The 23,612-nt window shown below is 56.6% G+C and overlaps 1 protein-coding gene across 2 annotated transcripts in view; it reads left to right on the top strand.

Annotated features, from left to right (window-relative positions):
* DNAH17 (dynein axonemal heavy chain 17) overlaps window positions 1–23,612 on the top strand; it is a gene marked incomplete at its 5' end in the record, with an annotated part of 109,903 nt that overhangs the window by 53,228 nt on the left and 33,063 nt on the right. For both annotated transcript variants that reach the window (XM_079725332.1, XM_079725333.1), the window contains 17 exons: window positions 78–305; window positions 733–870; window positions 1,734–1,866; window positions 3,424–3,551; window positions 4,264–4,412; window positions 7,987–8,269; window positions 8,370–8,543; window positions 8,783–8,990; window positions 9,425–9,590; window positions 12,028–12,130; window positions 12,810–12,957; window positions 13,331–13,422; window positions 14,427–14,588; window positions 15,085–15,249; window positions 15,350–15,541; window positions 20,947–21,213; window positions 21,914–22,075. In XM_079725332.1, the coding sequence (XP_079581458.1) occupies window positions 78–305; window positions 733–870; window positions 1,734–1,866; window positions 3,424–3,551; window positions 4,264–4,412; window positions 7,987–8,269; window positions 8,370–8,543; window positions 8,783–8,990; window positions 9,425–9,590; window positions 12,028–12,130; window positions 12,810–12,957; window positions 13,331–13,422; window positions 14,427–14,588; window positions 15,085–15,249; window positions 15,350–15,541; window positions 20,947–21,213; window positions 21,914–22,075 (2,898 nt within the window). The remainder of the gene's footprint in view (window positions 1–77; window positions 306–732; window positions 871–1,733; window positions 1,867–3,423; window positions 3,552–4,263; window positions 4,413–7,986; window positions 8,270–8,369; window positions 8,544–8,782; window positions 8,991–9,424; window positions 9,591–12,027; window positions 12,131–12,809; window positions 12,958–13,330; window positions 13,423–14,426; window positions 14,589–15,084; window positions 15,250–15,349; window positions 15,542–20,946; window positions 21,214–21,913; window positions 22,076–23,612) is intronic.

Below are 23,612 nucleotides of genomic sequence, written 5' to 3' on the forward strand. Positions count from 1 at the left end.
GCGGCAGGCTGGCCTCGGTCCCAGGCTCCCCCGCACCGGGGCGCTCACGCCCGCCCGCCCCTGCCCTCCACTCGCAGGATCATTATGACTGGGGCCTGCGAGCCATCAAGTCTGTGCTGGTGGTGGCCGGCTCCCTGAAGAGGGGCGACCCCAGCCGAGCAGAGGACCAGGTGCTGATGAGGGCACTCAGGGACTTCAACATCCCCAAGATTGTCGCCGATGACCTGCCCGTGTTCATGGGGCTCATCGGGGACCTCTTCCCCGCACTGGACGTGCCTCGGAAACGGGACCTGAATTTTGAGAAGGTGGGTACAGCCAGGGTCACACCGGTCCGGGAAGCCACACCCCCGCCTCCTTCCTGCCGAGGATGCCTATTTCCGCCACGCGCCGGATGGGTATCTGCCTAAGTGGCAGGTACCACACTGGGGTGGTGGTCACGTCTGCCAGTGGGTAATGGCCACACATGCACGCGTCCCTCTGCCCCGAGGAACGTCCTGAGGCCACGGGTTGCCTCTCCAGCCCCTCTTGCCACGCTGGGGGGTCGGGAGAGGAAGGGGAGGTTGCTTTGGGCAAACCCATTCTCCGCCCGGGGTTCTCAGCAGCACCCACGGCAGAGCACGTAAACATCCCCATGGGCAGGGCCGCTATTCCCTTCTGATCTCTCCGCTGGGCAGGGGGCTCCCTCGCCCTGCATGGTGGGCCCAGCGCCCCGTTCCCGCACGCCTTCCCCAGGTCATCAAGCAGAGCATCGTGGAGCTCAAGCTGCAGGCGGAGGAGAGCTTCGTGCTGAAGGTGGTGCAGCTGGAGGAACTGCTGCAAGTCAGGCACTCGGTGTTCGTCATCGGGAACGCGGGCAGTGGCAAGTCCCAGGTACATGCCCAGCCGGGGACCCAGCCCAGTGCGTCCCGGTAGGAAGTGTGTCACGGACCGGGAAGGAAGCTGTGACGGGGGGCCGGGGACGGCGGAGGAGGCGCGGAGTGGCCAGCGGACCCTGGTCCCACCGATGAGGCCCTTCTCCCAGATCCCCCTCTCTTCCTCCTCCTTCCCCCTTGAAATCAGTCACCCCGCCTCTCTGCAGCCAACCCGCTGCCCTCCTGTCCCCCGCCCCCTACCACTGCCTGGGCACAGTGGAAAGCAGAGGGCGGCGGCCAACATGACTGATACCCATAACATCGGAAAATTCTAAACCAGCCGAGTATTCAGCTAGCCACCCACAGGATGGACTATTACGCTATTATTAAAGATCATTTCCAAAGACTATGTAACATGAGGGGCGCTCACTGCAAGTTATTTTTAGAAGGCAGAAACTGTAGGAACCAGTTTTCTAAAAAGGAATGTGTGTATATCTGTCTACACACATACCCACGGGAAACATCCCCAGATGTCCTCAGAAACCCTTTTCTCTGCAGGGGGAGGAATTACAGGTAGTTTCCTTCCTTTAATTTTTCTTTCAGCGAGCGCGTTACTTTTATCATCAGGGAACTAGCATGAACTTTACCCCGTCTGGGCACAAGCAGCCCTCCTCTGTGCACAGACAGGAACAATCGCAGGGTGTCTTCCTGGATGTTGTTTGGGGGTCGCAAAGTCACCCGCGTGTCACCAAAGCAAAGCAGGCCCAGAGCAGGGATTCTGCCTGTGGGTCTTCAAGGGCCCTTGGAGCTCACACAAGGGCCCTAGCTCAGGGTCTGGGTGCGGGATGTGGCCCTGAGTGAGCAGCCCCCGCCTCGGTGCAGGTCCTCAAGTCTCTGAACAAGACCTATCAGAACCTGCAGAGGAAGCCGGTCTCTGTGGACCTGGACCCCAAGGCCGTCACCTGTGACGAGCTCTTCGGCATCATCAACCCGGTGACCAGGGAGTGGAAAGATGGTAATGCAGGCGGCATCCCCGGCAGGGCCGAGAGGGCGAGGGCTCGGAGCAGGCATCCCAGGCCTGGGTCCACGGCGGGCCCGCTTTGCCGTGGCCGCTCGGCCGGCCTCTGTGCAGTGAGCACGTGGCTGAGCCCCCGAGGGAGGCCCTCAGCAGGTCCAGCTGTGGTGAGGGGGCCCACACGTACGCGTGGTGCACAATGATGGTGCTTGCGGAGAGCAGGGAGACCACAGAGGGGGGCTGCTGCACTCTCCCGGGCGGGAGGAACCGGGGGAGCCATGGACACCGGAGCATCAGCACACCTGCCTCAAGCAGGGCTGAGGGGAGACGGGCCCCCACCCCATGGTCCACAGGAGGAGAGCCCTGAAGTGCAGGCTGGAGCCTCGGGTGCTGGGAATGGTGTTTCTCTGGGGAAGGGCTTTGATGACATCTGTGCCTTATATACAAAAAAAACAAAACAACTCGGGACATTGGAGAAAGGACAGGTGAGGGGCTGGGGGAGATGGGGGGCCCCAAGGGTGGCCCAGGCGGAGGAAGGGGCGCTGGAGGGGTTGGAAGAGGCGGGTGTGTACTGCTTGCCAGGGGCCAGCCCCACCCCCGCCCCACCCAAGCTTCCATGCATCCCCCTCCCGGCACAGGAAGCCGGGGAGGTTCTGCTCCAGTCTCCTCTCTGTGAGAGGACCCTGCCCGCCACATCCCCCTCTGCCCCTCTCCCTGCTTTCTTTTTGTGACTTGGCATCTATTTCCACACGTGTATCTGGCGTCATCACCCCCTCCACTGGGATGCTAGCTCTGTGGGGTGGGCAGGGGCTTCAGTTGTCCCCACGCCCCCTGCTCTGAGCCTGACTTTTTTTTCCCTGTTTTTTTTGTTAATTAATTAATTTTATTTATTTTATTTTTGGTGGCGTTGAGTCTTCATTGCTGCGCGCGGGCTTTCTCTAGTTGCGGCGGGTCGGGGCTACTCTCCGTTGTGGTGCGCGGGCTTCTCGTTGCGGTGGCTTCTGTTGTGGAGCGTGGGCTCTAGAGCGCAGGCTCAGTAGTTGTGGCGCACGGGCTTAGTTGCTCCGCGGCATGTGGGATCCCCTCGGGCCAAGGATCGAACCCCTGTCCCCTGAATTGGCAGGCGGATTCTTATCCACTGCGCCACCAGGGAAGTCCCGGAGCCTGACTCTTTAAGACCACTCAGCAAACCTTTATTGAGTGAATGAATGAAAGAGGGAAGGGGTGAGTGAAGGGGTACAGGGCGGGGCAGTGGCCTTCCACGTAGGGCTGTTGAATCTGAGAACTGGACCAGACTTGAGGGGGATGTCGGGGGGCAGAGGCAGGGGTGGAGTCACAAAGGTGGGTCCTCGGGGTCAGGAGAAGGGCAGGAAATGAGCCAGGTCCCCTCCAGTCTGAGGGCCTCCACTGTCCCTCTGAAGTAGGGCACTGGCCACCTCTGAGAGAGAGGCCAGTGTTGGCCCAGAGGGGACAAGAGGGTGCGAGCTTGGTCTCAGCCCCTGTGGCCCCAGCGAGAGCCGCCCAGAGCTGGACCTGACAGAGCCCCACCACCCACAGGCCTCTTCTCCACCATCATGCGGGACCTGGCCAACATTCCTCACGATGGCCCCAAGTGGATCGTCCTGGATGGGGACATAGACCCCATGTGGATCGAGTCCCTCAACACCGTCATGGATGACAACAAGGTACAAGGGACCCCTGGATCCCAGAGCTGACCCCCCAAGAAAGGCAGTAACGTGGGGGAGGGGAGCATATGGGACATGCCACATGTCTCGCCTGCCGCACTCAGCAGACAGGACCCGCTGTGCGTGGGGACTCAGGAGGGGGCCTGCCCGGAGTTCTACACAAAGCGTTATGGACGAGGGAAAGCCCCCCTCCCCCATCACAAGACGCGTTCCTCGCAGGATGCAGGCCCGCGTGCACCCGGCTCACCTGCTTTTTGGCCGCAGAGTGGGGGAAGGATGCAGGCGTAGTGTTCCTGTCTGACTGACGCGTGGCACGATGTCGGAGGGGTAGCTAATATCTTGGAAGGCGCGGACGGCGTTGAGAATTATCTAGAAGCAGCTTAAGAAAGTGATTCTCAATTGGGTGGAGGAGGGAACCCCAGAATTCCTGGGGAGGGGTCAGGGTCATGGTTTGAAAGGCAAATTTAGCCTCAGAGTGAAGTCCTACGTCATCCACACACGTGTGGACGCTCTCCATGGCCCTGGGGTGGGAAGGGCCGGGGGGGCTGGCATCGAGTACGGCAGGGAGACGCTGGATTAGGGAAGCTGGTTGGTGGCTGGCGGGGATACGGGGAGTGTCCCCGACCTCCTCCTCTTCTGAGATGTGACCTGTGAAACCCTCAGGACGAGGGTGCTTTGGGGCTGAAACCCACAGGCCTGTGCCCCTCACTAGGTCCTCACCCTGGCCAGCAACGAGCGGATCCCCCTGAACCACACCATGCGGCTGGTGTTCGAGATCAGCCACCTGAGGACGGCCACACCGGCCACCGTCTCCAGAGCCGGCATTCTGTACATCAACCCGGCGGATCTAGGGTGGACCCCGTGAGTTGGGCTTTTGTTCTCATGCTCCAAACTATGCAGAGAAAAAGGAGGGCGTTGGCATTTCAGAACTTCCTGTGTATGCATTCATTCATTCACTCACTCACTCGTTCATTCATACGGTAAGTACCTTGTGCTGGGCCCTCCCCAGGCAGCAGCGTGGGGGCAATGAAAGGAGGTGAGACAGATGTGTGAATAAGTGATGTAATGCATGGAGACTCTGCATCATGGCAGCTAACGAAACAGAACTTTGTACCACATGCAGGGAACTCTGAGGAGGAGGGAGGGAGGGAGGGTCTGGGCCTGTTGTGGAGACAGGAAGTCTTCCTGGAGGAGCTGGAAGTTTGGGCTGACGCCTGACAGCAGAAGGAGCTTTCTGGGTGGACAGATAGGGGAAAGCATTCCAAGTGAGAACCAACATGTAAGGGGCATCAGGGCGAAAGTGTGAGCTTCCCAGGAACTGACGGTGGTCAGGTGTTCGTGGATGGAGCGTGAAGCGCGAGGATGCTCTTGGCAGGAAGGGACTGACCCTGGACCAGCCTCCAGGGCCGGCACAGGGGCCCTTTCTGACGTGACGAGGAGAGCTCATGGCAGCAGATGACGGGTGGCCACTGGGGACGGGTGGAGCGATGGATGTGAGAAATGTTTGAAGGCTTGCCATTGATCCTGGAGACATGCTTTTGTACTTGGACACATGGCTGGTAATTTACACGCCAGGACATCCTGCGTGGTCTTGAGTAGAAACCCCAGTGCAACATTCTGGGACTGACAGGCTCAGGAGAAACACCTCGGCTGCATTCATTCAGTTGTCCACTTCATTCATTCATTCACTCAACCAGTGCTTTCTGCCACCTGCTGTGTGTCTGACCCTCGGATGCTCCGTGCTGGGGAAACTGGGTCTCCCGGAGAGATGTGGAGAGTGGTAAGAGATGTTGGGAGGAAGAAGAATCCTTGAAGGATTCGAGAAGGAACAGGTAGAAGGGAAACCAGGGAGGTGACACCCCACATAGCCAGGGAGGAAAAAAGCTTCAGGAGGGAAGCAGCGTCGAGAGGGTCGCGTCCGATGGTCAAGGAGCCGAGCGCAGAAAGTTGCCACTGGATTTGGCAGCTGGGAGCTCACCATTAACTCAGGAAGAACAGCTTCCTGGCGCCACAGGGGCAGAAGCCAGATGGCAATTCACGGAGGAGGAATTGAGAGGAGGCCCTGGTGATGAGGGTCTTTCTGGAAATGTCTCATAGCAGCGGGGGCGAGATGAGCAGGCGTGGGTGTTTCCAGGCACAGGGAAGTGTGCCTGTGGGGAGGGGGGGGAGGTGGAGAGTTCCCGCTCGGTGCGTCTGTGCACCGAGTGGGAAGTGAGGCCGCCGCCTCCCGATGCAGCGAGGCCGGGGCTAGGCGGGTACCCGAGCGCAGCGACCCTGCAGGGACAGAACCAGAGCTGGCCTGACCCACAGGGGCCTGGGGGCCGCTGAGACCCAGCACCACTATGCCGCCTTGTCCAGCAACACCTGTCATCCTGCTTTGTTAGGGTCCTGTAGCCACCATGACAAAGGACCACAAACCGGGCAGCTTCAAACAATGGAAGTTTTTTCTCTTCTGGTTCTGGAGGCCAGAAGTCTGAAATCAGGTGTTGGAAGGGCTGGTTCTTTCTGGAAGCTCTGAGGGGGGATCTCTTCTAGGGCTTCTCCCCCAGCTTCTGGTGTTGCTGGCAGTCCTTGGCTTGTAGACACGTCACCCGTCGCACAGCCACCTTTCTGAGTCTCACGTGGTCTCCCCCTGCACATGCCCCTTCAGCCAGGAGTGGGTCTTGGGGCTCCAGAGGGATAACCAAGAGAGTGGGTGGCATCCTGGGGACCAGGAGGGGACCCGGGTTTTGCTGGAGAGAAGTGGAGAGGCTGAGAGCCTGCTCAGGCCCCCCCAACCCAGAGAAAGAGCAGCCCTCCAGCAGGGGCAGCCATGACTCAAGGCAGGGGTGGCTGAGCATATCCAGGAGGGGGAGGTGAAGCAAAGCTCCGGGGCCAGAGGGACCCCGTGGCCTCTGGGGACAGGGCAGGAGCCTGCAGGGAAGCCACTCGTCCTCCCAGGGTCTGGGTCTGGGTCGGCTTTTCAGATCAAAGCCAGCGCGCACATTTGCATGCCCTAAATGTCTCTAGCAAGGCAAAATTTAAAATTTGATATATCCGCCTTCAAGATAGAAGGCAAATGCAGCAGTCTATTTATAGGTTTGCAAATTGGTCTCCATTCTGAAGACCAACTGTATTTGGAATCCAGTTCTCAGCTGCACTGTGTTTGCTTGTGGACGTAGAGTGTTTAAAGGTTTCCTCTGTTACCTAGTGAGCCCAGGGGCAACGGGGCAGAGTTTTTGAGCCCTTGGTTCTCTGTTCTGCTAGGGGTGCAGTAATAGGCAGAGCTTCCAGAACGTGCACTCACTTGCAGAAAGGCATGTCTGCTGGGGCTGCGGAGGGCAGGCAAGCTGCGTCGGGTAACGCGAGCTTCCTGCTTACGTTTTGGGCATCCTAGAAAGGACAGCTCACTGAGCTCATCAGCCCGCAAGGGAGCCGGACGCTCTTTCCACTTTTAGCAGGCACTTGTTTAGCACTGACCGTGGACCAGGCTCCCCTCTATGAGCTTTAAAAATATCAGCCCAGGGCTTCCCTGGTGGCGCAGTGGTTGAGAGTCCGCCTGCCGATGCAGGGGACACGGGTTCGTGCCCCGGTCCGGGAATATCCCACATGCCGCGGAGCGGCTGGGCCCGTGAGCCATGGCCGCCGAGCCTGCGCGTCCGGAGCCTGTGCTCCGCAACAGGAGAGGCCACAGCGGTGAGAGGCCCGCGTACTGAAAAAAAAAAAAAAAAAAAAAAATATCAGCCCTGGTAGTCCTTCAAATATGGGAGTGATTATCATCACTCCCATTTACGGATGAGAAACCTGAGACCCAGACGTGTTGAGTAACTTGCCCAAGGCCATAGCTGGCCACACTAGAGCCCATTCAAGCCAGGCAGTCGGCCTCTAGAATCCACACCCCTCACAGCCGTGGTGGGCCACCTCTGTACAACCCACTCCAGAGATGTATGTGTGCCAGACAACCCAACGTGGCTCCTCAGGAATGCCTGTTGTATTGGTTTGGACTCTTCCATTGAATGTGTCAGTTGGCTCAATTCACCATGTATGCTTCAGGCATGGCTGGATCCAGGAGTCCAGCTAATGCAATGATGTGTCCCTGCTCCTCTCCTTTCCTTTCCCTTTTCTTCCCTTCCCATCCCCTCCCTCTCTCTCCCCCAGACGATGTTATGAAACTTCCCTCTCCTCTCCTCTTCTCCTATATCCAGCTCTACTGTCCTCAGTATTATCTGCATTTGGGGGCAGGAAGGATGGCTCCCGTTTGTTCTAGGAGGTCAGCACCCCACCGCTAGAATCCCAGGGAAAGAGCACACCCTCGTCAGATCCTCTTAAGGTCTGGGACCGGCCGCATCACCAGGCAGGAGTACCAGAATCACGTGGAAGCGTTCACCAAGCGGAGGGTCGCCAGGGGGCACCCAACTTGGTGGTCCAGTCCTCCAGCACCTTCCGTCTTCCCCAGGGTGGTGAGCAGCTGGATCGAGAGGCGCACGGTGCAGTCGGAAAAGGCCAACCTGATGATCCTCTTTGACAAGTACCTGCCCACCTGCCTGGACAAGCTTCGCGTCGGGTTTAAGACGATCACTCCGGTGCCTGAGATCACGGTCATCCAGATGATCCTGCACCTGCTCGAGTGTCTCCTTACCAAGAAGAACGCACCACCCGACTCTGCCAAGGAGCTGTACGAGCTCTACTTTGTGTTCGCCTGCTTCTGGGCCTTCGGAGGGGCCATGTTCCAGGACCAGGTGAGCAGCCGGCCGCGACGGGTGCCTGGCCACCCAGACTCGGTCTCCTGGCATCGCTCTCAGCTGGGCCGTTTCTGTGCTTTATTTTGTTTCCCAACAGCTTGTAGATTATCGGGTCGAGTTCAGCCGATGGTGGATCAACGAATTTAAGACAATCAAGTTCCCCTCGCAGGGAACGATCTTTGACTACTACATAGATCCCGACACCAAAAAGTTCCTGCCGTGGACGGACAAGGTGCCCCGCTTCGAGCTGGACCCTGATGTCCCACTGCAGGTAACTGCCCAGAGCGGTGACGATTTAGGAGCAGGACTCAGAGCCCCATCCCACTCGCTTCTCAATGGGATGTCCAGCCGCAAACGGTTTTCAACAGTAGGACCTTTCAAGTAAGACTGGGGATTTGACAAACTGTCCAGGTCTGCAAGTTTGTTCGGAAGGTGGGAATTGGAGGCTCAGGTGTGTCTGGGGTTACAGCTCCTCCCTCTTTCCCCCCATCCTCCTGCCCCCTCCCCCAGGCCTCACTGGTACACACCACGGAAACCATCCGCATCCGCTACTTCTTGGACCTGCTCGTGGAGAAGTCATGGCCAGTGATGCTGGTGGGGAATGCAGGGACGGGCAAGTCGGTGCTGATGGGGGACAAGCTGGACAGCCTGAGCACAGACGACTACTCAGTGCAGGCCGTGCCCTTCAACTTCTACACGACCTCGGCTACACTGCAGGGTGAGGCTGAGGACAAGCGTGGGTCCTCACAGCCCGGCCTCGACATATCCCATCACTCTCATCCGACGCGACTGCCCCCCAGTCCCACCCTGACGTTCCTCACCGCGCCTCCTTACTGCAGACCCGGGAGCTTGCCAGCTGCCTCTCCACTTCCCATGCCCCCACCCACTGCTCCCTATGCCCAGAGCAGGGGGACGAGGGTGGCAGATCCCACAGGGAGCTCCCCTCATAACCAGTCTCAGGTGGCCCCGAGGTCGATGAGCACACGGTTCCTGTCTCCGTGCCTGGAGCCAGTGGTGCCCACCACCCTCTCCTTTACTCCTGAGGTGGCTGGAGTCCAACCCACCTGTCTTTGGTGCCCCAGGGCTACCCTTTGGGCCACCGCCTCTGAGATCTACCAGGCACCGTGGTAGTCACCCCATTCCCTTCTCTAGGTGTTCTCGAAAAGCCGCTGGAGAAGAAATCAGGGTGGAATTACGGGCCACCAGGCACCAAGAAGCTGGTCTACTTCATCGACGACATGAACATGCCCGAGGTGGACAAGTACGGGACAGTGGCCCCGCACACCCTCCTCCGGCAGCACATGGACCACAGGCACTGGTGAGTGTGTGTGTGTTGTGGGGGTTGCCACAGGGAGGATGCAGGGCTGGGACACAGGACCACGCTGATGGGGTCACAGGTCTGGGGAGCGGTGGGGGGTCAAGGTCTCCTCCTCTACATTCCGCAAATACGCCCTGGGCATCTGCCAGGCCCCGGGCTAGCGGCTGTGGCCTGCAGTTCCATGGATCAGGGACAGACAGGTACCCCTCCGACTGAAGTGTCCATATGGCAGAGAAGACAGAGGGGTGCAGTTCCAGGGTGAAGGGAGCAGTCACAGAGGACCCCAGCGGCTGGGTCAGAGACCCAGGATGGGAGGAGGCAGCTGGGAGCTCCATTACTGGCCTTAGTGTCAATACTTTGGCGGGAGATCATCTCGGGCACAGCAGATGCCATGGGCAGAGGGAGCGTGGCCCCTCGAGGGGGCCATAGGAGCCCAGCGTGGCTGGAGCATGAGAGCCAGAGGGAGAGGGTGACCAGGGCAGGGGCGGCCAGACCCCAGGACTCATGGACCACTGGACAGAGAACACTTTCTCCCAAGGGCAACGGAAAACCGAGGGTGGCCTGTTTACATTTGCAGTCTGGAAAGGTCAGAACATTCAGTGTGGTTAAAACAAGTATCACTTGAAAGAAGTGTGCCATGGTGACCTGGCAAGTGGCCCAGGCCAAACCTGGGGGTTTTGAGACCAAAGGAACCTGAGAAATCTCATCAGGGCTCAGTGAGGGGATGCGTGGAGCCTGCCTCTTACTGCCGAGAAATAGGGCACAGAGGGGATAAGTGGCCTGCTGGCGGTCACAGCCCTGATGAAAGGCCCAGCTGGAGGTCAAGCCCACATGTCTGACTCCATGGCTGGCCTTTCCCCGTGACATGACACTGACTCCAGGGCTCACGGGCTGTAGGAACCCAGCAAGGACAGCAGTGAAGCCATGGGGGCTGTGGGCTGTGACGTGGAAACAGGGTGTTAGGGATGGCTCCCTGGGGAGGTGACAGAGCTGGGCCGGGGCGGGGCACACTTGAAGTGCAGCCCTGCGAGAGTTCGACATCTGTGAGGACATGGAAGTGGTGTGGGATGGTCAGGGCCCAGGACAGGTCTGGGGAGGGACAGGGCAGGAGGCCGAGGGCAAAGCAGGAGGGATGCGTGAGGACTGCCCGCGCCCCCACGGGAGGATCTGCTGGGAGGCCCAGGAGGGCCCAGGGGTGGCCCCTCACTCTCCCGGGCCCTGGTTGCATGCTCTTGAAATGGCTCACCAGGTCGTGCATCCGTGCAAAATTTACAAAACTAAGATGCATTGTACTCTTCTTTAAGAGGGCCCTAAGAGCTGTGAAGCTTCAGCCCTGGGTCCACACCTGCCCTTGAGTTTGTCCTGAAGAATCTCTCTAGGAGGGGGAGGCATAGTCAGATTTGGAAGATCCCTCTAGAATTTCAGATGAAGGGGCCCCACAAGCAACAGGGAAGGCTGGACTATTCAGAGGCTCTGTCAGCAAGGGCAGAAAAACAGCAACACAGACCACCCCCTACCACATAGATCAGGCGGGCCCCACGTGGAGGGCAGACCCACAAGCCAAAGGAGAAACTGCCACGTTGGTGGAAAAAAGTGTGACCCGGGGAAAGGTGGGGAGTGGGAAGGACTTCTCAAACCTAGGTTTCAAAAGCACAGACCAGAAGGCCGAAGAATGGTTACTTTGACTTACCTGAAAACTGAGGAACATTGTTTGCCAAGAGACACCATGGACGAGCACGGTGTGGAATTAACGGGAGAAATTACTTGCAATGCCTGACACTGGCAGTGGATTGCTATGTGGGGCATACAAGGAACCCCCACAAATCAACAAGGGTCAGCACCAACTCCCAACAGAAAACAAAACAATGGGGGGAAAAGCCAAAAGGTAAAAGGCACATGAAAGATGCACAAGCTCTTTATAGCCTTGGACCTCATCTGAGCCCCTGGAAGTGTCAGCAGTGCCCTGGCACCGAGGAAACTCTTCAACTTATTTGATCATCGTCACCATCACCATCCTTGATAATTAGAGTGATGATGGGGGTGGTGGTAAACATTTATGGAACCCTTGCTCTATTTCAGGTGCCCTTCTAAGTTTATTTTCATGCATTAGCTCCATTCATCCTCATAATGACCCATTGCACAGATAAGAACACTGAGGCACGGAGGGGTTAGCCAGCCTCCCCAGAGTCACGATGCTACTGAATGGAGGAGCTGGAACATAAACCCAGACCTGAACACTGAGCCACTCTGTTGCCTCCTGTTTCAAAATTTTTCTTAAGAGCATGAAGTACAATTGGCCATTTCACATGTCATTGTTATTTTGAGGTTTTTTTTTTTTTTTTTTAACCATATGCAGGGCAGTACTGGGGTGGGTGGGGAGCCGGGGGTGGCTCCTGGGGGCGGGCAGCAGGACTTTACGCTGGCCTTGCCTGCGCAGGTATGACCGACAGAAGCTGACACTGAAGGAAATCCATAACTGTCAGTACGTAGCGTGCATGAACCCCACTGCTGGATCCTTCACCATCGACCCCAGGCTTCAGGTAGGTAGGACCCAGACTCATCTCGGTCAGCTGCAGGAGCCCAAGGCTTGCTTTGGCAAATGAGAAGGAAAGCATTGATTTGGGATTGTGGGGCTGCGGGCTGGCATTCCCCGGAGGACGCCCCAGCCTTTCAGAAGATGTCAGGACATTCCCAGTGGGTGGGGGGGGGCTGTTGAGAGGCTAGTCAGCTCTCCCTGTGAGCCCATAGGGCTGCCAGACTTAGCAAATAAAAATACAGATGCCTGCTCAAATCTGAATTTCAGATAAACAGAAAATCATGCCCCATACGATGTTTGAGACATATCTGTACTAAAAAAAAAAAAAAATTTCCCATGTGAAATTCAGAGTTAACAGGAAATCCTGTACTCTATCTGCAACGCCACCCAGGCAGGACCTCACCTCTGAATTCCCTAAGCAGATGGAGACCTGGAATTTAAATCCAGGCTGCGCTATGAGGCATTCTTTGGCCTCCTCCAAGTTTTTTCTGAAGAGCATTACACGACTTTGGCTGTTTGAGATGTAATCAATATTTAAGGGGGCTTTACCTCACACATGGCATGAGGAGGGAACCTGTCCATTCTGACCATGCCCACGAGACATTAGGCCACCAGGAAGGTGGCCCCGCCCCAAGCTGGTCCCTACGAGCAGCCTAACGAGGGTCCCTGGTTGTTCCGGGCAGCGCCACTTCTGTGTGTTTGCCGTGAGCTTCCCGGGCCAGGAGGCTCTCATGAGCATCTACAGCACCATCCTGGCCCAGCACCTGGCCTATCGCTCGGTCCCCATGGTAGTCCAGAAGATGAGCAGCCATCTGGTGGCGTCCGCCCTGGGTAAGCTGACCTGCCTTGCCCCCTCTCCTGTCAGTGAGGCCCGCTGCTTTTTGGGGCTGACGGAGGCTTCATATTTTCCCCTGGTGAATGTTTTGTTTATACTTCCAAGTCAATATTTTTTTTTAACGATGCTGTTGAGGTATTGTGAAATCCAATTGCTTGAGGGGGAGGCAGAGGATAGGAAATTCAGTATACAGAAACAATTTACACATCAGTAGAGTAGCTAACTTCCTCCTTCCTCAGCTCTGCAGATTTCTTACTTAAATTGTCACCATCTCACAGTCCATTTGCTTTAGAAACTATAGCTTAAGCTTTGCACTTCCTGAGGCCATTAAGAGTGTGCAAGAATCGATGTGTCTTTTTCCTGGAACAGCCCTGCACCAGAAAGTGACATCAACGTTTCTGCCCACAGCCATTAAGTTTCATTATGTCTTCAACCTCAGGGACCTCTCCAATATTTTCCAGGTACTGCTTTTAGCGCTATGTCATGTCACCTTATGGCCAAGGCCTGACCCACAGATGTTCTCCTCCTCTGCTGCTCTCAGGAGAGAAAGCAAAGTGATCTGTGGACTGATTACAGTGATGATGTTGATGATGATGGGGACTGTGGTGATAGTGATAATGATGGTGATGATGATGGTGATGGTGGTGGTGATGGTTGTAGTCTTGATGGTGCTGATGGTGGTGATGATGTTTCCTCTTATGTATTGACTGAGCTAGCTGATGGGTTTGGCCACTTACATCCCCATTTTCTCCTCCAAACAACATGTAACGCTCGTATATCCCCATTTTACAGATGGGAAGTCTAAGGCTCCCTCCACTTCGAGCGCCAGCTCAAATGTCGTGCCCTCAAGAGGCCCCTCCTCATCCCCACACACTCTGTCTCACTGTCCCTGTTTATGTCACTCATAACACACATCACAATGTGTAATTACCTTGTGATTTTGTCTGGTTACATCTCCCCACTAGAAGGCAAACTCCATGAAGGCAGGGTCAGTCCCATCATCACTGTGTCCCCAGAGCCCAGAATAAGGGCCTGGAAAAAAAGCACCTGTTGAACTTGCCAGGTCACTTGCTTAGTAAACGGCCAAGCCAGGACTGGGCCTGGGCAGGCTTGCCGCACAGCCCAAGCTCGCCGGCCACTCCATGGCCTCCCGTAGTCGGGCTTCTGCCTGATCAGCCCCCTTGTCCCTTTCCCCACCGTCCACCCCCTTAAAGGGGGCAGCCCTTAACCCTGTCTCATGAGGAGAATCCCCCCACGTCTCTCAGGCCACAGACACAACCTCCAGCCTCCAGGATTTGCGCGGCCTTGGCAGTCCGTGGCTTCCTGGACCTCCAGTGGACACTGTACCACAGCCTAAAGGGTCATCCCCTGGGGAAGCGGCCACTTTCTCGTTTAATCCACACGCGGTGCTTGGCTTGCCTCCCAGACACAACTAAGGATGCCGACCATCCCGCATCTGGGGCAGGGGCTCTTGTTCTCCACCACAGAGATCCTCAAAATCCCACTAGACCTTGTCCGCCTCTGGCTGCACGAAGCCGAACGTGTGTACGGCGACAGGATGGTGGATGAGAAGGACCAGGAGATGCTGTGCAGAGTGGCCATCGCTTCCACCAAGAAGTTCTTCGACGTACGTCAGGCCGCCATGTCCCCCTGCCAAGCCCAGGAAGGCTCCGAGGGGCAGAGTGTCGGGACCCTGTGGCAATCCCCGCCCCACTGCGAGGGCCCTGGGCTGGGCATGGGAAGGACCACGTTGGGTCCCACGAGATGACTCTGCCACGTGGGTGTGGCCCGAGCGAGGAGAAGTGGAGCCCTCAACAGGTTAGGATGTGAAGACCTCCCTCCAGCCACTGGGCACAGACAGCTCTGCTGGGGTCCACGTGCTCCGCTGGTGTGTCCTGGGTTTTCGTGGTAGAATCATTTTTCTGGACTCTCCGTTTATTCCTGATGTGGCAGGGACCAGGGGATTTTGCCCAGTGGTTTGCAGGGCCCCTGGTAGCAGCAGCGTGGGCCCCTGCAGACGTGGCCTGACATTCTGAGGCCGCCGGGCAAGGTGCTCGGGCTGCTGTTCGTGATGTGTGTGCCCGAGGCAGCGACAACAGGAGCATCTTGTCTCTGACGTCTAGGATCTTGGTGACGAGCTCTTATTCACCAAACCCAATATCTACTGCCACTTTGCTCACGGGATCGGCGATCCCAAGTACCTGCCGGTGACTGACGTGGCTCCCCTGAGCAAGCTCCTGGTGGAAGTCCTGGACAGTTACAACGAGGTCAACGCAGTCATGAACCTGGTGAGCGGGGCTCAAGCAGGCAGCAGGGGGGTGGGGAGGGACGAGGGAGGTGTGTCTGCACGGTGAGACGCCCGGGGTCTCTCTGGTCTGGTCTCTTCAGGTGCTGTTTGAGGATGCGGTGGCCCACATCTGCAGGATCAACCGCATCCTGGAGTCCCCACGGGGCAACGCCCTGCTGGTGGGGGTGGGCGGCAGCGGCAAGCAGAGCCTCTCCCGCCTGGCCGCGTACATCAGCGCGCTGGACGTGTTCCAGATCACCCTCAAGAAGGGCTACGGGATCCCAGACCTCAAGGTGAGATGTCGCCTTTCAATAAGCCGCCCTTCGGGAGGGGGAGTGGAGAAGAGTCTCCCCACTCCCATTCCCCAAGCGAAGCATCCAGCGCAGAGAACATGAAGGTCACCAGCAGGGTATTTATCTTAGACGGTAAAGGCCAGGGACATATTCGGCCGGTGCCCACGGCCATGTGACGAAGGTAAAAGGAAGTGTGGGTTTCCAGTAGATTAGAGCCAGTAGAGAGTCACCTCAGATAACAGTGGCAAAGGGATTTGGTTCTCGTCTCTGGTCATCAAACCGTGCCGCATCTTTCCCAGTTTTCCAGATTAAATAATTCAGAACCAGTACTCACTAGCTGTCTAACTACCTGCTCAGGGTTCTGGGAGGCTGCTTTTTTGTTTGTTTGTTTGTTTTTTGCGGTACGCGGGCCTCTCACCGCCGTGGCCTCTCCCGTTGCGGAGCACAGGCTCTGGACACGCAGGCTCAGCGGCCATGGCTCACGGGCCCAGCCGCTCCACGGCATGTGGGATCTTCCCGGACCAGGGCACGAACCCGTGTCCCCTGCATCAGCAGGCGGACTCTCAACCACTGCGCCACCAGGGAAACCCCGAGGCTGCTTTTTTGAATTAATCAAATAAATATAAGCTTGACTCAGGTCTCCCATCCCCAAGATGTGCCGCCGAGGCTTTTTATTGATTTCTTTTTCCTGAAGATTTGCTCTCTTGGGGACCTGTGTGCTAGTCAAACACGATCAGTCTAGAGCTTACCATTGTTGTGTCTCGGATTAGAGCTGAAATTGATTGGACCACGTTACATGGCTCATCTCTCTTTGCCTTGGTGTCCAGGCTGCTTCTGTGGGCCAGGACAGTGCCAGACCCAGGGGACCCTCCCCTCCGCTCACGGCTCCGAGGCAGTTGCTGGCCAGGTGGCCTTAGGGGGATGGCCTGGACCCCTGCCAGAGCCTGGCACCCTGGGACCTCAGCAGGAGGGGGTGGTCTGCGGGTAGAGGCCCCAGGAAGGACGATGGGGACGGTGAGCTAGTTCTCAGCCCTGCTCTCCCAACGATGCCAAGCAGGCTGTGCCAGGGACAGCGGCCTCCAGGTAAGCGTCCAGCTTGTCATTGCCCCCAGTGCGTTCTACTCTTCCTATCAAACGACTAGCCAGCTGGCTGTATTTTTAAAATCCCAGCCTTAAGGGAGAGGTCTCCCTAATGTAGGTTCTGCCAGACCCCGCCTCCTGAACTGAACTGGCGCGTCGTGGGTCTTAGCGGTGCTCAGCCAAGCCGAGCGAGTGGGTTTGCACTGACTCCCTGAGGGCACTCAGGGTGGTTAGAATCCTCACATCTGGAGCTGTACAGTTGTACTGAGTTGTCTCCACTGGAGAAGTTTCTAGTCTGTTAGCTTCATCGTGTTGCTTTATCTTCTTGATTGCATCATACTCTTTGCTCTGTCCTTGTGAGGATTTTGTTGGCCTCACTTTGGGGCCGACTGTGGCAGCTGCTGTTTCATCCCCTGGCATTAGCTGCAGCAACTCTGTGATGTTTCATCACAATTCATTGCTCCTACGCCCGTGATGAACTGGGTTTGTACTCCTCATTTGTTATCATTTATTAGGTATTTATTATTATATTTGTTATTTATTAAGTAGCTTCTGTGGATTCGGAAGTAAGGGCAGCCCTAAACAGGGCTGTAGGACCTTGCGTCAGACCTTGCGTCATATTAGGGGAAGCAGACTCCTGAGCAGTTATAAGATGTATTCTTATTGTTCTAATGATAGTGTCACAGTAAGAAGTTAACAATGTATACATTATTAGTGTAACAGATGCGTACGTGATGATGTAACATTATTATAAAGTCGTACCATAAGCCACGAGCACCCACTGGAGTTTGGAGACGCGGCGGGAAAAGGGTCAGGATCCAAACCCAAGGGCCATCGTGTGCCTCATGGAAAACCCTGGACTTGGTCCCAAGAAAACAAGATCCTGTCAAGGTCACTTGCGCAGAGGAGGGGCAGGATCTGGTGGTGTTCTGGGACAGAGCGGAGGGTGGCTTGAAGACAGCAGAGATCGCTCAGGGGTGACGGGTAGGGGGGTACCACAGGAGCCCCGGTGACCCCACGAAGGCTGCAACCGGGCAGTGCAACAAGAAGGGAGGAGGGAGAGCCGGAGCGAGACCCTCGTCGTGGGCGAGCGCTCTGCCCTGCACTGACCGGAGGAATGGGACCTTAGCTGGACTCCCACCTGCTGGGTCCCCCGGCCAGGCAGTGGCGTGCTTTTGACTTCTGTGAGCCCTCTTCCTGAGGCCCGAGTAGGAGCCCAGAGAGCTGGGCCGGACCCTCTGGAGAAATGCTTTAAGCTGAGTGAGGGGCCAGGCCCGTGTCCCAGCAGCTTGGGCGGCCCCCTCGACCTTCAGCAAATGCTGACTGGAGAGGGGCAGGCGGGGCGAGCGCTTGCCTTCCTGCAGCCGGCAAGGCAGGAGGAGGAGGGCGCCCCTGGCCACACCTCTTCAACCCTCTTCCCTGAGACTCACCCCCAACCTGGGCTCCTGGTTCCTTCGTCTCTGCCGGCAATGACGACGGCTGTGAGGGGCCCCGGAAGTGTGTCCCGGCTAGAGAGGGGAGTGTGCACCCCGCTCTGTTACCGCCGGTCCCGAGATGCGCCCAGACGCAGGCGGTCTTTAACATCCTCGGGTGCCGCTGTCCGGACCCGCTCCTTCCTCCTTGATGGTGAGTGAGGAGGGGACCCCCGGAGCTGAGCTCGTGGGGCTGACCGTGACGTTGGCAGCTGGAGCAATTGCTCACACGATGTCTCCCTCGAGCAGACAGGAGCTGAGGACGGGGGGACTGGGTGGGGGGCGCGGGCGGCCAGGACTCCAGTGCAGAGAAACCAAGATAATGTGCGGCCTCGTGGGCGTGGGCGTCGGAGGAACTGAGGGGACGCCTGGCAGGAGACGGCCACGGCGCACTGGGACCTGTGGGGCGGGGACGTGCAGGAGAGGGCGGCAGGTGGAGATCTCGGCCCCTCAGCCTGAGCGCGTGGGGGTGGCAGAGTCCATGCCAGAGAGGTGCAGAGGCTGAGGAGAACGGGATCCCGGGGCAGGCAGGACGAGGACCGCGGGCCGGAGCAGCGGTCAGCAGGGACGGAGCAAGCGCCACAGCAGGAAGGCCAGAGAGGGCCGAGCTTCACGACAGTCGAGGCCGCAGAGGCTCCAGGCAGGACAGTGGGCTGCGGCCGAGGAGAGGCCCTGAGGTCTCGGCCGGAGGAGGTTCCCCTGGGGGTCCCAGGAGAGAGCCCGGGAGCAGAAGCCAAAGAGAAAGGGCAGCGGCCAGAAGGCGCGGCGAACCCCGATTCTCCAGGAGAGGGGCAAGCGGGATAGGGGGAAAAGCAGTGCTGCAGGCCCGGGGCCGCCACGCTGGCCCTCGGCCTTTAGGGACCATCGGTCTTTCCAGAACCTTCCGCTCTGACCTGGGTCCCTGCAGCAACTAGCTTCCCTCGCTCCAAGCAGATCCCTTGCCTCAGCCAGTCGAACCGGATTCAAAAGCTGAACCTGGTGGAACTTCGCGGCCCTTCCCAAATTTGTTCATTCCCAAACCACAGGAGGGAGCAACGCTCAGGGGTCAGCATGACAGCAGTGCCAGTTGAGCCTGCACCAGCCAGGAGCTGCCCTCTGTTGTACAATCTCCACACTCGCCTCCCCCAGGGCGACCGCCGGGCTCACGCACGCAGTGAAGCTCCCGCGTTTAGATACGTACGGCTGATTCTGGCGTTGTCGGCCCCCAGCCCACATCCATGATGGACTGTAAAATGGGAAGAGTGATGTGTCTCAACACCAAGGCCCCGCCGCCTCTCCAAGTAGGACCTGCCTTGGAGGCCACGCCCAAGGGCGCAACCAGGGCTCGGATCCCACCTGAGGCCTCTGCTCTCCCAGGCTCAGGGCTTCCCTTTGATTTGTTTTTTAAGCTTGTCCAAAAAACCTGGAATTTGGAGCTTGCCTTTTGACCCCAGTTATACCCCTGTCAACTCCAGCTGAGGGACCTTGGTGATGTTTCTCTCTGAACAGATGTCAGGGAGGTGTGCTGCTTCCAAAGGGCAGAAGAGAGCTACTCGGGATGCCTACAATGGACATTTTAAAGCCTTTAAAATAATTACAGAGGCTCTCAGGTCTTCTTTAAAAATTAGACAGTAAAGGGCTTCCCTGGTGGTGCAGTGGTTGAGAGTCCGCCTGCCGATGCAGCGGACACGGGTTCGTGCCCTGGTCCGGGAGGACCCCACGTGCCGCGGAGCGGCTGGGCCTGTGAGCCATGGCTGCTGAGCCTGCGCGTCCAGAGCCTGTGCTCCACAATGGGAGAGGCCACAACAGTGAGAGGCCCACGTACCGCAAAAAAAATAAAAAATAAATTAGACGGTAAAGAAAAGCAAATCACCAAACCCCTGAAAATTCATATTCATACTTGGATGACACTGACAGACGTTTTAATATATATTTACAAGTTATACATGTAAATTGGCATACTTTTCAAACATAGCAAGCTATTCATACTGCTCTGTAACATGCTTTTTTTTTTTTTTTTTTACTATTCTCCTTCATTTATTCATCCAGAATTACCATGCAATTGTTTTGTCAAGTTATTTCTTTAAAACCTACTAGTAATGTGGTAGGAGTTATGAGAAGCAGAGGCAATACTTCGAGGCTTATTCATTCTTTCCAGCCTCCCCCTCCCAGCCTGTGGTGTATTTATTTGGGGCCTCTTCCAGGGTCTTCATTTAAGCTTTTTATTCCCTTTTTTGCGGTAAAGCTTACACAACACAAAATTTACCATTTTAACCACACCATTCAGTGGCATTAATACGTTCACATAATTGTGCCACCATCCCCACCATCCATCTCCAGAACTTTCTCATCTTCCCAAACAGAACTCTGTCCCCATGAAACACTAACTCCCCCTGCCCGCTCCCCACAGCCCCTGGCACCCACCGTCCTATTTTCTGTCTCCATGAATCCGACTCTGCCAGGGACCTCATATGAGTGGAATTGTACTCACATGAGGACAAGTCCTATTTGTCCTTTTGTGACTGGCTGATTTCACTCAGCATAATGTCTTCTAGGTTCCTCTGTGTTGTAGCACGGTCAGAATTTCCTTCCTTCTTAAGGCAGAATAATATCCCACTGTGTGAATGGACCCCATTGTATTTATCCATCCATCCATCAAGGGACGCCTGGGTTGCTTCCCCTTTGGACCTGTGGCGAGTAGAGCCGCCACAAGCCTGGCTGTCCTCCACTGAAGGCCCTGGGTCTCCATCTACGGACCCGGCCCATTTCTTACGGAGCTGATCTCTGGGTGCCCCCGTCTGGGTGGTGGTGGAAGATGCTTCTACACGAGCACCTTCTTGGCAAGACCTCTGAGGGTGTCCTCCTCGGGTCCAGCTCGACCTCGGTGCCCAGTACATCAAGTCAGCCGTAAAGAACGTTCCCTCGGTGTTCCTGATGACGGACTCCCAGGTGGCCGAGGAGCAGTTTCTGGTGCTGATCAATGACCTGCTGGCCTCGGGGGAGATCCCGGGGCTGTTTACAGACGACGAGGTGGAGAACATCATCTCCTCCATGCGGCCGCAAGTGAAGTCCCTGGGCCTGACGGACACTCGGGAGGCATGTTGGAAATTCTTCATTGAGAAAGTGCGCAGGCACCTGAAGGTAGGGGGTCCCGGGCTTGGGGTGGGGGGGTCCCGGGGACTGTCTAAGGGCTGGTTCTTCACTCGGTGGGGAGTTAGGGGCTGTTTCCGCAGAGGAAATGGAAAACTGTTAGGAGAGTATGGTGGACTGCCTGATGGAGGTGTGCTGTTAGAAGTGCCTTGTGGCCGAAAGAAGTGATTTCTATATGCACATCCCCGCCCCAAAGAGCACGTTTAAATAGATTAGTTCACCCTGACCTTCAACATTCCCCTTTGGGGAAGCTGGCTGAGCTACCCAAGTTAGACCGAGAGCACTTTGGGTACTTCTCTCCCTCCTCATCCGTGACCAGTAGGACAGCTGGCCCTGCTCTCGTTCCTCCCTCCCCCACAAGGACCAGACCTGCTAAAGGACCATAGTCCTCCCTGTTCTGGGACCTCACCTACCCAGTGTGGTTGCCCACGCCCCACTCCCTCCTGCACCCAGCCCTCCTTCCCCCTTTGTGGGGCCACCTCAGGAGGGCTCGGGGCTCCCCTGCACCCTCACATCGTGATGCAATGGCCACACTGCCAGCCCGGACCTGGGAATGTTCTCCCCACCCCCGCACTTGGAGACAGACACCATGCAGAGAGCTTTTCCTTCTAATGGGGCTTTCTGCAAAAGCAGCGCGATTCGGCCCCAGCACCGCCGTCCCCCAACCAGCAGCAACTGTGTCCACTTCTAGGTAATCCTGTGTTTCTCCCCCGTGGGCTCCGTCCTGCGTGTACGAGCAAGAAAATTCCCTGCCGTGGTCAACTGCACAGCCATCGACTGGTTCCATGAGTGGCCAGAGGACGCCCTGGTGTCCGTCAGCACTCGCTTCCTTGAGGACACCGAGGGGATTCAGGTGAATCACGGGACACAGAGCCGGGAGGGAGGGGCCCCCCTCGGGCCGGGAGTAGGGTGAGGCAGCTGAGGCACTCGCCTTGGGTGCAAAACTTAAGGGGGCACCAAAAACTTAATCAAGATCGGTGATGTTTTAATTTTAATGTAGTATTTTAAAAAATCAACATTAATGCTGAAATGCTCAAAAGTATCAAAATTGTAAACAAAGACAGGCTGCCGTTTGTTGGTTTTCTGGCCCCGAGTTACTGTGCCAGGGAAATGGTCGTTTCAATCAGCTGGGTGTTCCGGGCCTCATGCGGCCACGGGCCCACAGGGCTGGTTCCGAGGGATCCCACATGCAAACAGATTGAGTAGCTCGGGCTTTGAACATAGTCCCTGACTGGAGCCGACTGTAGAGCCCGTATGTACTTTGATAAGTGTATACGGGCGCACACTTTTTCCTCTTGCCTTGGGCTCCAACATGGCTCTGCCCCCAGGGCTCTGCCCAGGGCTGCTGCCTCACCTTTGACCTGCCTTTTATAGGGCATGACAAGTAAGACGGGGTGATATAAGCCTTCTTTTCTTTTTTTTTTTTCTCTTTTTTTTTTTCCTTTTCCTTTACAGTGTCTTTATTTTTTTTTAAAGGCTCTTTTTTTTTAACATTTTATTTATTTGTTTGTTTTATTTTTTGGCTGGGCCGTGTGTTAGTTGTGGCACGCAGTATCTTCTTTGTGGCCCACGGGCTTCTCTTCAGTGTGGTGCACGGGCTTCTCTCTAGTTGTGGCATGTGGGTTTTCTCTCTCTAGTTGTGGCCCACAGGTTCCAGAGCGCATGGGCTCTGTAGTTTGCGGCTCGCAGGTTCGCTAGTTGAGGCGCACGAGCTCAGTCGTTGCCTGCGGGCTTAGTTGTCCCGTGGCATGTGGGATCCTAGTTTCCTGACCGGGGATCGAAGCCACGTCCCCTGCATTGGAAGGTGGATTCTTTACCACTGGACCACCAAGGAAGTCCCTACAGTGTCTTTCTTTTATTGAAAGACGGTGCCCGCATTCATCGTTTGTGCTCATTGCCGGCCTATAAATGGGCATTAACCTGTGACCCAGCTGATGCAAGTGATACACAGGCCTAGAATAAATCCCACGTGGTTATCGTGTCTGCTTTATTTTGAACACATATTCAGTTATTAAGTGGAATAAAATAAGCCTGAAATTAACCTCTAACCTAGTTTTTAAAGATGGGTAAAGCCCCCTGCTTATCACTGTTAGAGCATTCAGTTGCAGGCCGAGCCTTTCCCAGAAATGCCGCCATCACGTGTCCTCCACACCCCGAGTGCCTGTAGAGGCGGGGGCCTCCTGGGACCGGCGAATGGCCCCACCACTGGCACCAGCGAGGGCTGCAGAGTAGATGCCAAAGAAGCATGTGTCAGATGAACACATTCCCAAATTAACCTGAATTACTGTTAATATCCCTTGAACAATTCCTGGGGCAAAGCTCCCAGTGCCTGTCTTCGGGCAGGTGGGGCAGGCCCAGGTGGTGGGGCTGTGACCCTGGAGTGGACGCGG

This window comes from Hyperoodon ampullatus (assembly GCF_949752795.1).
Source record: "Hyperoodon ampullatus genome assembly, chromosome: 19".
NCBI classification, from domain to species: domain Eukaryota; kingdom Metazoa; phylum Chordata; class Mammalia; order Artiodactyla; family Ziphiidae; genus Hyperoodon; species Hyperoodon ampullatus.